This window comes from Bemisia tabaci, chromosome 4 (assembly GCF_918797505.1).
Source record: "Bemisia tabaci chromosome 4, PGI_BMITA_v3".
NCBI lineage: Eukaryota > Metazoa > Arthropoda > Insecta > Hemiptera > Aleyrodidae > Bemisia > Bemisia tabaci.
The window spans coordinates 56,223,856-56,238,702 of NC_092796.1; the positions used below are offsets into that span (position 1 = coordinate 56,223,856).

The 14,847-nt window shown below is 39.7% G+C and overlaps 1 protein-coding gene across 1 annotated transcript; it reads right to left on the bottom strand.

Moving 5' to 3' along the window:
* Positions 1–314: 314 nt before the first annotated feature.
* LOC109039325 (N(4)-(Beta-N-acetylglucosaminyl)-L-asparaginase) lies at positions 315–7,866 on the bottom strand. The gene is made up of 6 exons (XM_019054750.2): positions 7,314–7,866; positions 5,909–6,062; positions 4,128–4,353; positions 3,418–3,626; positions 3,069–3,176; positions 315–1,637 (listed from the first exon to the last, which is right to left on the bottom strand). The coding sequence occupies exons 1-6, from the start codon at positions 7,489–7,491 to the stop codon at positions 1,403–1,405; spliced, it is 1,110 nt and encodes a 369-aa protein (XP_018910295.2). The 5' UTR covers positions 7,492–7,866; the 3' UTR covers positions 315–1,402.
* Positions 7,867–14,847: the final 6,981 nt, after the last annotated feature.

A 14,847-nucleotide genomic window follows, 5' to 3' on the forward strand; every position in this document is an offset into this window, starting at 1 on the left:
TGTTAATTGATTGATTTAACTTCGATTTAGCACAACTAGGCATACCAAGCAATGAATTGAAAGAAACTATCCTCGGCTACCTATAATCCCTACTAAAACTTGCACGTTGAGCTAGGTGATCGTTTTTTTGTGTAAGAATATCGCTCATGTTCATGAAAATAAGTAAAAGAATAGTCAAATTACTTCCTGGAAACTATTTTCATTACATCGTCGAAATAACCTGACTAATAAAGCACTGTTGCAGGTCCTCAATTGGAAATATTTATGAACAAAAAAATGGACGGTGAAGAAAAAGTTTTACAATGAGTCACACGTTTTTCATCCTCTGTTAATTTTTTTTTATTTCACAAATTGCACAACATATTTAGGTGATAGTTTAAATTTTAAAAACAAATGTCTTTGACTGCTTAGTACCTGCATACCTCCTAATTTTCAAAGCAGGCGGGCCAGATGGGGCCAGGGGTCTGTGCTCATTGTGACTTGTGCTGGCGGTTGCAAAGGACCCGCACTTTCACGGGTTGCATATTCTCTCAAATGAAGGCGGTCCTGTTCAAAAATTCAATCCACGTTCAAAACACAAAGTCCAATTCATGACAAAGGCATTTCAAAACTTTCCACCAATTCTCGTAAAAGTAATAACAATTCTTACATTTCGACGGTGTAAGTCGGCAATCGCATAACTCGGTTTGTGACGTCGCAGACTTCCTGACATACTTTATTTTTTAAACGGAAAACTACTCAACGGCAATTGTTTAAAATTGCCGTGAATTTCCTTCTCTGTGCGGAAAAAATTCTGCAAAAACTTCAAGGAATGATTTAAATTTGTTCTCCTAAAATAACCTAGAGGCGGAGATTTTCAGACACCACAAACGAGATATGTGATTGCAGACTTAGGCCGTCGATTGTTGGTAGGTGTCAGATGAGAATGTGAAACTAACTGTTCGTACAGAACTTGTAAAAGGGGTCGTTTTGGTAGAAAACCTACCAACCGGAAAACCGAGGTACGTGCTTTGGGAGTTTCACCGTCAATGAATCATTTCTCCTCCTTGCATTCAAACAATTCTGATTGTGTTGAAACATGGTGGGATAAACAGCATTAGATAATGTTAAAATTTAAAAATAAAAGAGCCAATGCGCTGTGGATATACATAATTTTACTCACAATAATGGATTACATTGCCAAGGCCTTTCGACTGTACTTAGCCAAATTTCTGCTTGAGTTAGTGTTTTGCTTTTCAGCTTATCAGTAATGCCTTTTAAGATGCCCGTGTACAGCCGAAAGGCCTCGGCAATGTAACCCACTAATGTGAGTAAAATTATGTATATCCACAGCGTATCGGCTCTCGTATTTTTATTTTTAATGTTGATTGTATTCTCTGATCGAAATGCAAGGACGATTGACTCAGTGCAAGTATTGAGAGCATCGTATTGTTTTTATGGTCATGTTGGACCCGCGGGCATGGACGCTGTACGGGAAGGTGTTCCAACCACTGCAAGCAGCTGCGACGTCTCCGTAAGGTGTAGCCACTACAACTGCCCCCTGAAATTCAGGGTAATATTTGGAGATCCGGCTGATCACTGTCTGCGCTGCAATTTGAGCCGAGTATCCCATCCGAAGTAGCTCCACCGCTATGGCCCTTGAAAACACAATTAGAAAATATCAACCCGTTGAGTTTTGCTCAAAATGAGAAATTCACGAAGTATACTTGAAAGCGAGGCAAAAAAAAAAAAAAAAAACCACTAAAAAGTCGCATGATGCAACTGGAATTGCATTGATTGGACAACTTGGACTTTTTTTGGATTTGCAACTGGATTTGCATTCGTCGCTGCCTGAGCTGAGCACTGTATCTGGGGCTGAGCGCTAAAACTGACTTTTCGCGGCGCCCAGGCTCACCATGATTGTTGTTAAATGGGCCAAAAATAAGCTTTTAAAAATTTCGGCTTAAGGTAGGAATCAGGGTAGTATTGTAACAAGAATTAGGGAAGTAATAGTCGGAATTTTTTGTTTTTAAAATGATTTCTTCTTTGATTACTGACGTTGCCATGTGCACGATTCTCAGTCCCTTGTCTTATTTTTTGTCTCTTTTCTTTTGCATACCAGGTATCTCACAATTTCTCTCTTTAATTGATTTAACCTAGGCAAATTTGTTATTAACATGCGTTCGTCGGAATTTTTAAGTAATTTTGACTTCAGTGTCTTCCCTGAAATATTTATGCTGGCTTTAGGCAATTCTTCCAGTGAAAATTGATAATTATAATATATTTGTACGTTAAAATCATCTCTGATTCTTCATTTGAATTTACATTCTCCGTTTCAGTATGCGGCATCGCAGGATAAAAACCATGATACAACTCACCAATGCATTCTAAATGGTGCGTTACTGCGTCAGCGACGAGATGAAAGCTATTTACAACTCGTATTTGTACCACTTTTTAGCCTATTCCTCCTTAGGATTTTCAATTTTTTTAAGAAGGGTAGTTTTACTAATAAACACTGTATCTGTACGTCAAAATTTCCCTCCGATTTTAGTCTTTTCTTCTCGTGTGAAAATTTACTCGCATTAGCTTCTGCTTCTTGTTTTAATTTAATTTTCAATAGACTCTTTATTCGGATATTTTTTCTGTACTCTGCATGAACCGTTTCATCTACTTTACCCAGCTATTTTTCCAACTTATTATTTCTCCTGTGTTTTTGTAGTTTCGTTTAAATCTAATGCTGTATCATCACCTCTAATCTCGCCAATCATAGTGCGGTCGCGGCCGTCGGTCGGCGCGAAAAGCCCATTAACACCTACAAGAGAGCAGGGATATTTTACGCATTGCGGCAAACACAGTGCGGTTGCCGATCAGCGGGAAAGACGTATTAGCGCCTACGAGACGGCATGAATACTTCACGCATTGCTCCAAACGCAGCATGGCCGCTGGTCGGCGCGGACCGGATATCAGCGCCTACAAGAGTGCAGGAATACTTCACGCATTGCGCCCAACACAGTGCGGTCCCAACACAAGGAATTTCCTTTTATTCCCTTTTGTATATAATATATTCTGTGTGCATCAGTTTCACTTACGTCGGAGCAAAGCGCATCATGATATCTCCGTTTCCGGTTGCAACTGCTGCTCCGATGCCACTCTCTGCGAATGCACCAGCACCCGGAATGGGTGAATCTCCAACCCTCCTGAGAAAATTACAGAATTACAGAAATACATAATACAAAACTTCATGTGAGGATACATATTTTGAAAAATAACTTTTTTTAAAAAGGAGAATACTCACACGGAAAACGGAAATAAGCACGGTCCGTTTTCCGACTCGGTTTCACCCATGGCGGCACTTATCATCGACATTAATTTATAATTTTTTTTTACAAAATGATTGAATTTTTTAGTTCCTTGGTAAGGTTGAATGCACTTACTCACCCTGGAATTTTATTTGTAAGTCCGTTGGTAGAGGTGCCAGCTGCAACATTACCCTTATGGTCAACCGATATCATTCCAATCGTATCATGATTCTCGTCATCAATCATCTCAATTTCGTTCACTGATGCGGCACTTCCTTTTACACGTGGAAGGCTATAGCGTATGGAGTGGTAGGGTCCACAATTATTTTTTGGATCAGGACTCACATTCTAGAACAAAATACGTTTTGTAAAATTAGTGCGGGTAGAGCTGTCTGTTCACGTGCTTAAAATGACTAGTATCTTATGGGCCGATTTGTACAAGGATTTTCATAGCATTTTAAGTGAAATTGCTTAGCTTGGTAAGCCACATTGTTGTATTGGATTTTTCTTGCTTTACAATAAAATTAACGTATCTACGCTGAAAGGGAATATCCAAAAATGAATTGAATCAAAAGGAACCACCCACGTGGGTTGTGGGTGTTTTATATAAGTCCTCTTGATTTTACTAGATATTACTAGATCTGTTACGAAAACATCTTGCGTCTAACTTTTCACTAAATGCGCCGTAATATGTAGGCAAAAAGTCAATTTGGCCCCTAAAAAATCTTCAATGGCGCCTAAAAATGGGGCTTGGTGCGCCACATGGCTCCTAAAAGGCTCCTTAAAGGTGAGTTTCGAACACTGGTTATTTAGTAATAACTTGGAGAGAGTAAAAGTGTACCAGTGCACCTGCCAGTAGTTTGGTTGGCATTTGTTTTCCTTCCAACGGCGGTGGATTTCGAGTGAGTAGTCTGTGCTGAGGTTCTCAGCGCGGAATCCCATTGCCAAGGCGAAATCGGTAGCTTGACTCCCGACTAGCATTGAATGAGAAGTGTAATTCAAAACAAACCGAGCCACAGAGACAGCGGACTTCACCTGACGCAACGCCCCTACAGCTCCTACATTCATTGAGGATCTGAAAATACAAAGTTCCGTAGATGCGGCTTTTTACTATCCACAATGAGCGCGGTTCCTAGTTTCGAAGTCGGACCGCACGAATTGGACTACATTTTGCGATAAGAAACTACAATTTCCGGGTCATACATACAGGGTTATTCAAAAGTCACGCACCACTAGCCTTGAGGGGGGGTGGCAATTTAAAATTTTTGATTTGCCTCCCGCCCCCCTCCCACGAGGGGATCAAAAACTGGAAATTACCTAAAAATGTTTCCCCTTCTATATAAGGGAAAACGTCTTCAACAGCAAATCGATATTATGATTAGAACTAAAGTTGTTATGACCAGTGGTGCGTGACTTTTGAATAACCCTGTATAAAGATACCAGGGTCGGACTGGCTCGCATCTGAGGGCGTAGACCCTTGGCTGGTTAAAGGGGCGTAATGTGATATTTCCTGTTGGGACATCCCCTTCATGGAGAGGGGTTCAGAAAATTTTGGCAAAGCGGCACAAGTTTACACTATTTTCAGGTTCAAAGTTTATTAATCGTACAGGGTAAAAATTGTAAAATTGAACGTATTGAAGTGACCGACAGACTTCTGAAATTAAAGCAAACAAAAAAAAAATTAAAGCCACTAGACGCATCCAAGCACCATTATTTCCATAAGAATCGTGTCAGTGCTGCGGTTTACACGAGCTTAAGACGATAAGACGTGGGTCTAAATATTCATCCTAAAAAAGAATCGGGCAAGAACCTGAAAAAAAGAAGAAAGAACGAGTATCGACACAGCCGACGACAAGAAAGACGTATTCGGGCCTCTTTTTTAACTTTTCTCCCGAATCTGAGCGACAATCAGAAGTAAATTACCTTTACCCATCAATAAGGCGCAGGCAAGTGCGATTTTACGACGCTTAATCTACTAAAGTTTATTCTGGAATAAAAGAGTTCTGTGAACCCATGAGTATGACGTCAGCTTCTCTATCGCACTGCTATCTTTGTCGTTAGTTCAATGATAAGATCAGGAATGGCCACGGTTGCTCATGATTCCTCCATAAAATTCTTAAATGAAATATTACTGCAAGTAACAATCATGCCTTAAATATAATTTTAAGGAAGTTCTTTCTGTTATATGATAAAGTATTCATGAACTGATTCCTTTTGACTAGTTACTGTGTGGATGAACAATTTATGATGAGAGGAAATATCGATTATCGATGACCAAAGTTCGAAACTAGAGTACCCTCAAAAGGACAGTATGGTCACTGCAGTTACCACCTTTAATTGCCTCAGCTAGGTGAGGCTCTAAGGATCCTTCTAGGGCCCAAAAATGGCAATTAAAGCCAAAAAATTAACTTGTCTCTCTTCGGAAAAAATATACATGAAACGGAAAAACAACGCAATAGAGGTACGTGGTTTCTCACTTTGTCCTTCGATATGAAACATATCAAATACTATTGTATGTTTTGGGGGAAAGGGTACTTCATCACGATTGGTGAATTTCTAAGATTTCAGACGTCGTTGGACTCGTCGGAATTGAATTTAGAGATTAATATTAATGGTTTTCACAATCATACCCATCCATAAGAAGGGCATCCAATGTTGTCTCGCCATGCTCATCAGGGCTCCCGCCGTATCCAACGGTGTGCCGACATTGCTCTATTTCACACTGAGCAATTCCCATTTCAACGGAGTGCAAGGCAGTGCCATTTCGCGCGATCACATCCCACGCTGAAAAAATCCCAATGATTGGGGATAAATAGAACGAATTACTTCGGAGAGTACAATTGAAAATTACGAAAATTTTTGGTATTTTGGTTGTTGGAAAGTGAGGTGTGCGTATAGATACAACTAAACCTAGGATCAGCTTTCCATAAGATTGGTGCTCTGTTTAAGTTCTATGTAAAAGATATTCGTATATAATCCATACCCTTTCCTTCTTTCTCCTTCTCCTTATGATCGGAAACTTTCAGAAGCAGGAAGCTCCCTAAAAAAGTCAAAATTCGTAAGAAGGAAAACAACGGGCCGATTATATTAAATTTGATAGACAAAACAATGGATAAAAAAGACACAGGGAATATAGAGCGATCCTATTGGTTAAAATGGGAGGTTCCTATAGACTAAGAGACTCAATGGTGGACTGACAATAGAGTTTCTCATAGAATGCCGTTAGTTAATCTATTATCTACATTCATTGTCCAATGCAACCACCCGCTTCCACTAATTGGATCCCTTCATATACCTTTCCTCTTCTTTGTCTATAGCTTTGTCTATAAAATTAAATAATCGGCCTGCAGGGATTTTGAAAATCAGATCCTTCGCCTCAACTCGACAAATAGCTTATGATCAATGCGCTTGCAAGTGAGATCTTGACAGATGAAATTAGACGGAAAGGCAACGCCGGGCTCCGTATGGATATACCTCAAATGGCTACCTTGTTGCATATACGGAAAGCTGAAGGCGTTTTTTTCTTCACATCAAAACACTGTGCGAACAGCGAGCCATAAACTTGCTGACGGATTCTGTGGCACTGAGGCAAAACTTAGTGTATTTTTATATTTTGTGGAGAGGACACTCACTTTGGATTAAGCATATCTTGTTTTTAAAAACTCTTTTTTCTTACTTATTATTTCATTTCATTCATTTCAACTTTTCATTTTGAAGGCTACGCAATATAAACATAGGCGGAAATCTGTCCGAGCATAGAAACTACCAATCTCAGGAATTTGCTCTCATGTATATATTCCTTACAAAGCCATTAAACCAGTCGCTTTCAAACGTCACACATACACACACGCATGAAATTTGTCTGTTATAAAGATGTTCCATGCATCACCAATATAGCTTTACTCATAGTAAACGCATCATGGCCAAATTTAGTTTTCATACTTTCACTAGAAGGTAGGGAGTTCCGCACTCACTTCTGAGAGAAGCACCTTTTAATTTTTTGAGAACTGCGCAAATAAAAAAAAATGTACCTACCTCTATCGTTTGCAGTTGAATAGTTCCACGTGGTGACAACTATTGGCACGACAGGTCCCTTTCCATTAAGTGGGACGAAATATTTAAAATATACAAAGATCAAACAAGCATCCAAAAGTAAAAAAACAGAAATAATAATTAAGCAAACGCAGAGTTGACCCTTCTTCGATGAGAACATTTTTAGGATCACGCACGAAAATTATTACTACGCTACTTCAGTTGTCAAACCTGCAAAGAAGAAAGAAACGTAAAACCTTGAACAAGCGTGGATATGATTTATGCCGGTATTGTCTTAAGCCTCAATGACAGGACCGTAAACCACAATACACGCTTTTCACTCGTGCGGTTGCAACTCGCTCGTTTGTGATAACTAAAATGAAAATAATCCCAAACCACAATGCTCTAACCCATTATCAGTTCGAACTTCAAAATGGTGATAAGCTTCCTTGAGCGTGGTGAGAGTGAAACACAAACATTCACGGCGTTGATTGATTTGAACAAATCGGTAAAACAAACCGGTAGGAACAAAGTCATAATTTAGGAAAGCATGATGCGTGATTTTGAAATTTTCGGGAGATTATAAAATCTTTATTGTTTGCCGGAACATGGAAGAAACTTCAAAGGAGCACTTGAATGCATCACCTAGTGAATGGCAGGGGCCAAATTTCGTCGAGGAAAATGGGTGTACTTAAATAATATACTTAGACCTAGGATGAGACGCAATCGCACTAGAGTCCGTTATGGGGCTCCTGATTGGTTGGCGGCAGGATACAGATTCAGCTCATCGACAGATGTTACGTTTCAGTGCGAAAACGCCAACGATATTTAGCCCAAAGGCCATTGCAAATTGTCACCCACGCATACAGAAAATATGCCTCTCCGTTCCCTGGGTGAATAAGTGACTAAATGTTCTCTCCTCTTCCTTCAATAAGCCTTGAGAATGTTCCTTAATTACAACACAATATCAAGATTGCAATCCGGCAGACAAATTGGACCACATTTTGCAATTAGGAACTGCAGTTTCTGGCTAAATTACAAAAATCTTCGTAGGAGAACTATAGCTCATATGGATTACCTACATTTTACAATTAGGAACTACAATTTCTAGCTCATCCATACATACACTTATAAGCTAAAGGAAAATGACGATGCATACGCTGCTTCTAATAATCTAAGTCAGAAATGTTGGTTCTTAATTGCAAAATGAGGTCCATATGGTACTTTTAAAATAAGCTAGAATTTGTGGTCCAATGGACCACTAGACAAGGTACGAATTTAAGCGATCTGATACATGTTTCTTAACCAGAATTTCACGTAGAAAACGATTCACACAACGAAAATTACGGAAACCAACTCCTAACGAAGATATTAACGTTTTTATTTCACATTGGTTACGAGGAATTTGAACTGCCCGCTCACAAGAAACTCAAAACTCTACGTGAGTCAAATCGCCCACTACAACGGTTTCAGCAAGCTTCTCAATCGAGCAATGTTCATTTCCCATCATGTGTTGTTCAAACTATTAGCAATTTGCTATAACTGAGCCAAAGCGTCAAGATTGAGGTTGCCAGATTTTTATATCGCTGAGACTGTCATGATAACGTTTAGCGCGCGATGTGAATCACGTAGAGCATTGAGTTTTCATGAGCGGGTGGTTTGAATTCACGCATTAAGAATCATTAAATATCTTCGTAAGGAGTTAATTTCGGTAATTTTCGTTGTGTGAATCGTTTTCTACGTGAAATTTTGGTTAAGAAACATGTATCAGAATGCTGAAATTCGTACCTTATCTAGTGGTCCATTGTAAAATTTAGTTCAATAATTCTATGCACGCCATTAGCGAAGCGTGATTGATCGATTATTCATATTTCTACATTTGAAGCTATGGTATGAAATCGTTAATCGTCGAATTAATCGTTTAAGATAGTATGAAGTCGTTATTATCGTCTGTTTTTCGATCCTTTACCATAGATTTAAATGGCAGATCAATCAATATATCGCTAAGCGCGCCACGCCGCTGATGCGCGCGCTGGCGCTTCCTGTCAAATTACAACATTTGGACAACATTTCCCAATTAGGAGCTGTAATAATAGGGTCATCCACAAAAGCATCTATCTGCACTGGGAATCTAATGGTAAATATGTTGTTTCTACAGTGGGCCAAAAAAAGTGGCTCTTAATTGCAAAATGTTGTCTATTTTGACAATGACTTTGAGGGGGCTAATCTCATTCCATACACAGCTTCATCAGCCTCATGGAGCTCCTATAGGACCCAAAAATGGCGGACGCTGTGAGTAAATGTAAATGGCTTGAAATATAGTTTTATTTGCATATCGTGACGAGAACTTTACTAAAATACATTGTTACGACGTATTTACATGGTTTTACGAATACCCGTGTGCTCGTTTCGAGAAAAATCATGTTGGATGTGGTAAGGCTGGCAGCCGGTGCGGTTGGTGATAACCGTCAGAAGTTGACAATAACCCCGCTCTCTTTTTGTGCCGTAGTATCTTGATTTATTTTGCGAGGAAAGCTCCGTACTATTATAGTATGGTTGTCATATTTAATATGTTGGAGCGCCTTCAATTTCGTATGATAGGCACAGTGCAAAACAGTTGCTTGAAGCGCCGTGCCGCGGCGCGGCGGGCGAGGGTGTCCAGCGCTACACGCGCACTGGCGCCTACAAACCTAACAGAGATACCTTACGCATTGCGCAATGCGTGAAGTATCCCTGTTAGGTTTGTAGGCGCCAATGCGCGTTTCGTGCTGGCAGCACACCGCTCCGCTGTGTTTGACTCTAATATTTAAACTCACGGAGTTAGCTTTTTTCGACTCATGATTTTGAAATGTTTGTACACTCTGTATGGATTATTCTCATCAAAATTGATGGGGAAAAAAAGTACGTATTAAAGGAAAACCCAATGTGTGTTTTGTAAATATTTAGGTGGTTTCGTGTCAAATGTAATGATTTCCAAAGCACGTTAATTTTTTCTTTTACATTTTTTGCTTTTAATGTGCTGCAGCGTGGTGTACGCGCAACCAAATGCTCAAAACTGGACGGATTTGACTCTTAAAGATCGATTTACAAATGGGCTAAAATAAAAGATTGCGTGCTTCTTGGTTTTTTCCTCTTTAATTCTGGTTTTGTATAATTTCTTTCAAGACAACTACGGTTCATTGAGATAAATATCAGTACCATCGCTTGGAAAAAGTTTTAAAAATGTAAATATTTTTAAATGATCTTTAAATGAACATTTCATTTAAAAAATGAGTTACCATAACAATACCTCCTTCTCTCTCAATTTTCTCATTTCAATATTAATAATATAATTTTACGTACAGACTATAATATAACGCTTGAACCAAGTCACTGTTGCTTATTTTACGCGTGGACCGCGCGGACAAAAAATCGTTGACGGGATGTCCTGAAACCGTCAAAGATAATCGATTATGTATCGAAAAAGTGACCCGTCGTGACACACAGGAGTCACGGAATTCGGGACCAGGAGCATGCTTAAAAGTGGCGTCAGCTTCTCCATTTACATTACGACTCTTACTCTCTCTAACAAGGTACTCCCTATGCTATAATGACTCATCGATAATCGACTTCTTCACTGAAAAAAAAATCTCGGTGTATTTACCAAGAAAAGGGTAAAATTACCAAGAATTCAAGGTTCTATTTGATCCCAGTTTTTTCTTGGTAAAATTACCATTTATGAAATTGGTAATTTTACCGAGAAATCTCGGTAAAACTATCGACTTTCTCGGTAATTTTACTGATCCCCGGTAAAACGCCAATATTTTTTATCGACTGTGGTAGAATTACCGAGATGAAATGGCAAAGTTACCGGGAATTGATTACCAATAAAAGTGGTATTCTTACCTGAAAAAAAAACAGTAAAAATACCGGTTTTTAGGTAAGCTTACCAGTCTGTCTTGGTAAAATTACCAATAATTGGTAAAAAAGTGAGATGGTAAAGGTACCAACGGACCTTGGTAAAAACGCCGAGAATTTTTTTTCAGTGTTAAGCGAAGAATTTTCCCTGGATCCTGCGTGCAAAGGGCATCTCGGTCGCAGCTGAAACTGGAGGCTGGAAGTGAGAGTGGAGCACGGGCAGACGGGGCCAGGAAGGCGAGGGGCAAGGGAAAGGGGAAAGGGGTCCCTGGCAAGGGGGTGGACTCGCTCGAGGAGCAATTATGGTTTGGTAGACAGTCGGCTAGATGTCATCAGTGTGTCGTTCTTAGCCCGGATATTACCAAATACGTTGATCGTTAAACCGGATATCTGCCGGGCCCAACCTGCAGCTTCTCCGCCGCCGCCGTCGCCGCCCAGGCAAGTATGGCGGTGAAAGAGCCATCGGAAGGTAACATTGTCTGATGGACCAACTGCACACCGTTGACGACCAGCGTTGGAGAAAAAAATCCACGCTAAGCATTGAAACGTTGAATAAGGACTTGTCGCATTCGGATGATCCCGTGACTGATATCTACTTCTGCCGTGCAAAGGAAGAACACCGTATAAACCTTCAGATGTTGCCACGTTTTTTAAATTTGAAGCAAATTCACTGGGAAAATTTTGATCATTCATCTTCAAATTTCTCAGACTGTTTCAGAGGCGGCGCCATCCATTCGACAACACCGGATTTTCTCCATTCAAACCAATGCTAAATGATTCTTGTCGAAGCACCTGGCTCCTTCGAGAATCGATACATATTTCCATAGGGTGAATTGGAGAAAATACAATGTTGAAAATTTGCTGGATCCGCCAATGGACATAGTTTCTTTTGAAATTGAATATAAAAAAAATCTAAAAATTCCGAGGGAAAATATGTATAACTTTCACTCGAATATTCATGTTTTACTCGGGGAAATGTGGCAGCTTTTGAATGATCATGCGGTGTCCTTTTGCCGAAAGGCAAAATATTGCAATATTTTGCTCAAATACTGATTTCACCTCCAGTTTTAGGCAGAGTTAGTTCTGCCGTGTTACAGAAGAAAGTACTAACGCTCAAATTGTTTAAAGAGAATTTCCTTCAAAATTCGACGTATTCGAATGAACTAACTGATTTAGCTAGATCAGCAAGATTCGTCTTATTTGTAGAAGGTAAAAAAAAATCAAGAGTTATGAGAAGCATTAAGCGTAAAAAAATGGCAATATTTTATACAAAATAGATGTGAATTCACATGGTTCTGGAAGAAGGCTGCTGTACTGCTGTCCTGAAGAAAATGGTACCCTTCTCCGCCACTTTCTAACCATAATTGGACCGCGTTAAACAGAAAGGAACCAAGTCACATCAGCTTTTGCCAAATTTAATTGGGCAATTTAATTTTTTACACGAAAACGGTTGTGTGAATTTTCGTAAAAATTTCAGTGAATTTTTTCCATAGTAAGAGGCAAATCCCTTAAAACTGTTAAAAAAAATCTGCACAAACCTTCTCGCGTAAAAAATCAAATTGCTCAGTTAAATTTGGCAATAGCTGATGTGGCTTGGTTCCTTTCTGTTAAACGCGGTTCAATTAGCTTGATGTTTGTCCAAATATAACTAGGCAAGCATGTTGAAAATAGCAAATACTATTGTATTTCTAACATGAAAAAAGTATGACCCTTATTCTTCAACCATCAGAGATGAACGCAGTCGATGTTCAATTATTTGAAACAATTTTAAGACCATTTTCAGATGATTATTGCCAAGTTTATGAACAGGGCCGGATTTACCTACTTGCCGTCCATGGACCGCCTGTATTTTGCCGCCCCCTTCTCATTCGTTTTGAAACATCAGGAAGAACCATCAAGTGAACGTGCCGGAGGGGGATACATTTTTTTGCGAAAGCCCTGTCAACACTACTAGCAAAATTTTTACAGAACTTGACGCGAAAGTTAAGTTCCGATAACCTATCTCTGTGTGGACAAGATCCTCCATTTATAAGAAATGAACCAATAATTAAGAAAGAACAAACAGAAATGTGGTTTATTCCACCGCTGCGCCGCGTCGCGCTGATCGCACTGTGTTTGGCGCAATGCGCGAAGTATTCCTGCAGTCTTGTAGGCGCTATGCGTTTCACGCCAACCGCTCCTGACCGCGTGACCGCACTGTGTTTGGCGCAATGGGAGAAGTATTCATGCAGTCTTGTAGGCGCTAATATGTGTTACATGCCGATCGCCGCGCCGAGGGCTTGTCCTTTTCATCTCAAGTCCTCGTCATCGTTCCTCTCTGCGCTGAGCTCCAGGCAAAATTGCGTGTTTAGTTCCTCTCTTAACACGACTAATTAATTAAATGTTGCTTAGTTAAATTTAATGCTGTCTCTTTTATCACCGAAAAACGACAAAATTAGAAATTAATATATTCTCAGGAAAAAGAGCTTTTCTTTCCTCCTCTGGTGGATAATTTATTTTTCTGAATCCGATTTTTTTATACCTACATTTAAGAAAATTGCAAAATTTGCCGCCCCCTAAATTTGCCGCTATGGACCGCGGCCCATGTGGCCACCCCCTTAATCCGGCCCTGTTTATGAATACCAGAATTTCTTTTGAGCCTGGACTATTTTTCAAAACAAAACTTTTGTACTAACTGCTCTCTTCCGTAACATCGTCGTCCTTCTGACGTAAAGGCTTATCTCTATTTCTACATGAGCTCTGTTCGCCGTATAACTCTATGCTTTCCGCGGCTCATATGGAAATCGAGATACGCCCTTACGTCAGAGGAGCGACGGCATGAGCAGTATTACCAAAGGTTTACTACAGTCATCTGTTGCTTCGTGGCTTCTCCGAAAATCCCAAGATTAAAATTGATAGAGTCCTAAGACCCATGTATGAAAATCCCGGAATATGAAGCGCGTATGTCAAACTTCTTTGGTACGATTATTTTGACGTGAGGTATATATTATTGTTTATGCTTACCCAAGACTACGGTCTGAGAATTGCACAGGTCGATGTTCGCCTTCATTTCGATCGGTTAGGCAACAAACATATTGGGAAGAGCAAGAGCACGAATAATTTATCCATCCGAAAAAAACGCATTCTTGCTAGCTCCCATGAACTTAGGTAAAAACAATAGACATTGCGCAAACCTATCGGTAGATATCATCCGGTTGAGATCCGCATTTATTTTCCCGCCATAGGCAATTAACCAATTAGGGAGCACTAATAGTTATCAATCAAATACATGTTTACTCCGCTTCATGAAATTTGATAGGGATAATAGACAATGAGTAAACCTATTGGCAGACATTGCCCACTTGAGATTCGCCTTCAATCATGGCGCATAGACGATAAGCATACTGGAGAGCTCGAACAGTTATCTAGTCAAATAATGCACATTTAATACGCTCCATGCGGAATCATTGAAAATATATTTGAAAGCTTTTCACTTCCCAAGCATTCAACACGCAGAGTTCTGCAGTAATTGAAGTCCAATTAATTCTTCTTTTTTCCCTTTTTTTGGCAACTTAGTGGTGGCATTCCCTAAAACGGAATTAAAGCTTCAATGTAGTCACATGCACTTCCTCAGAGATTGAAGTCGTCAATTTTACGTTCT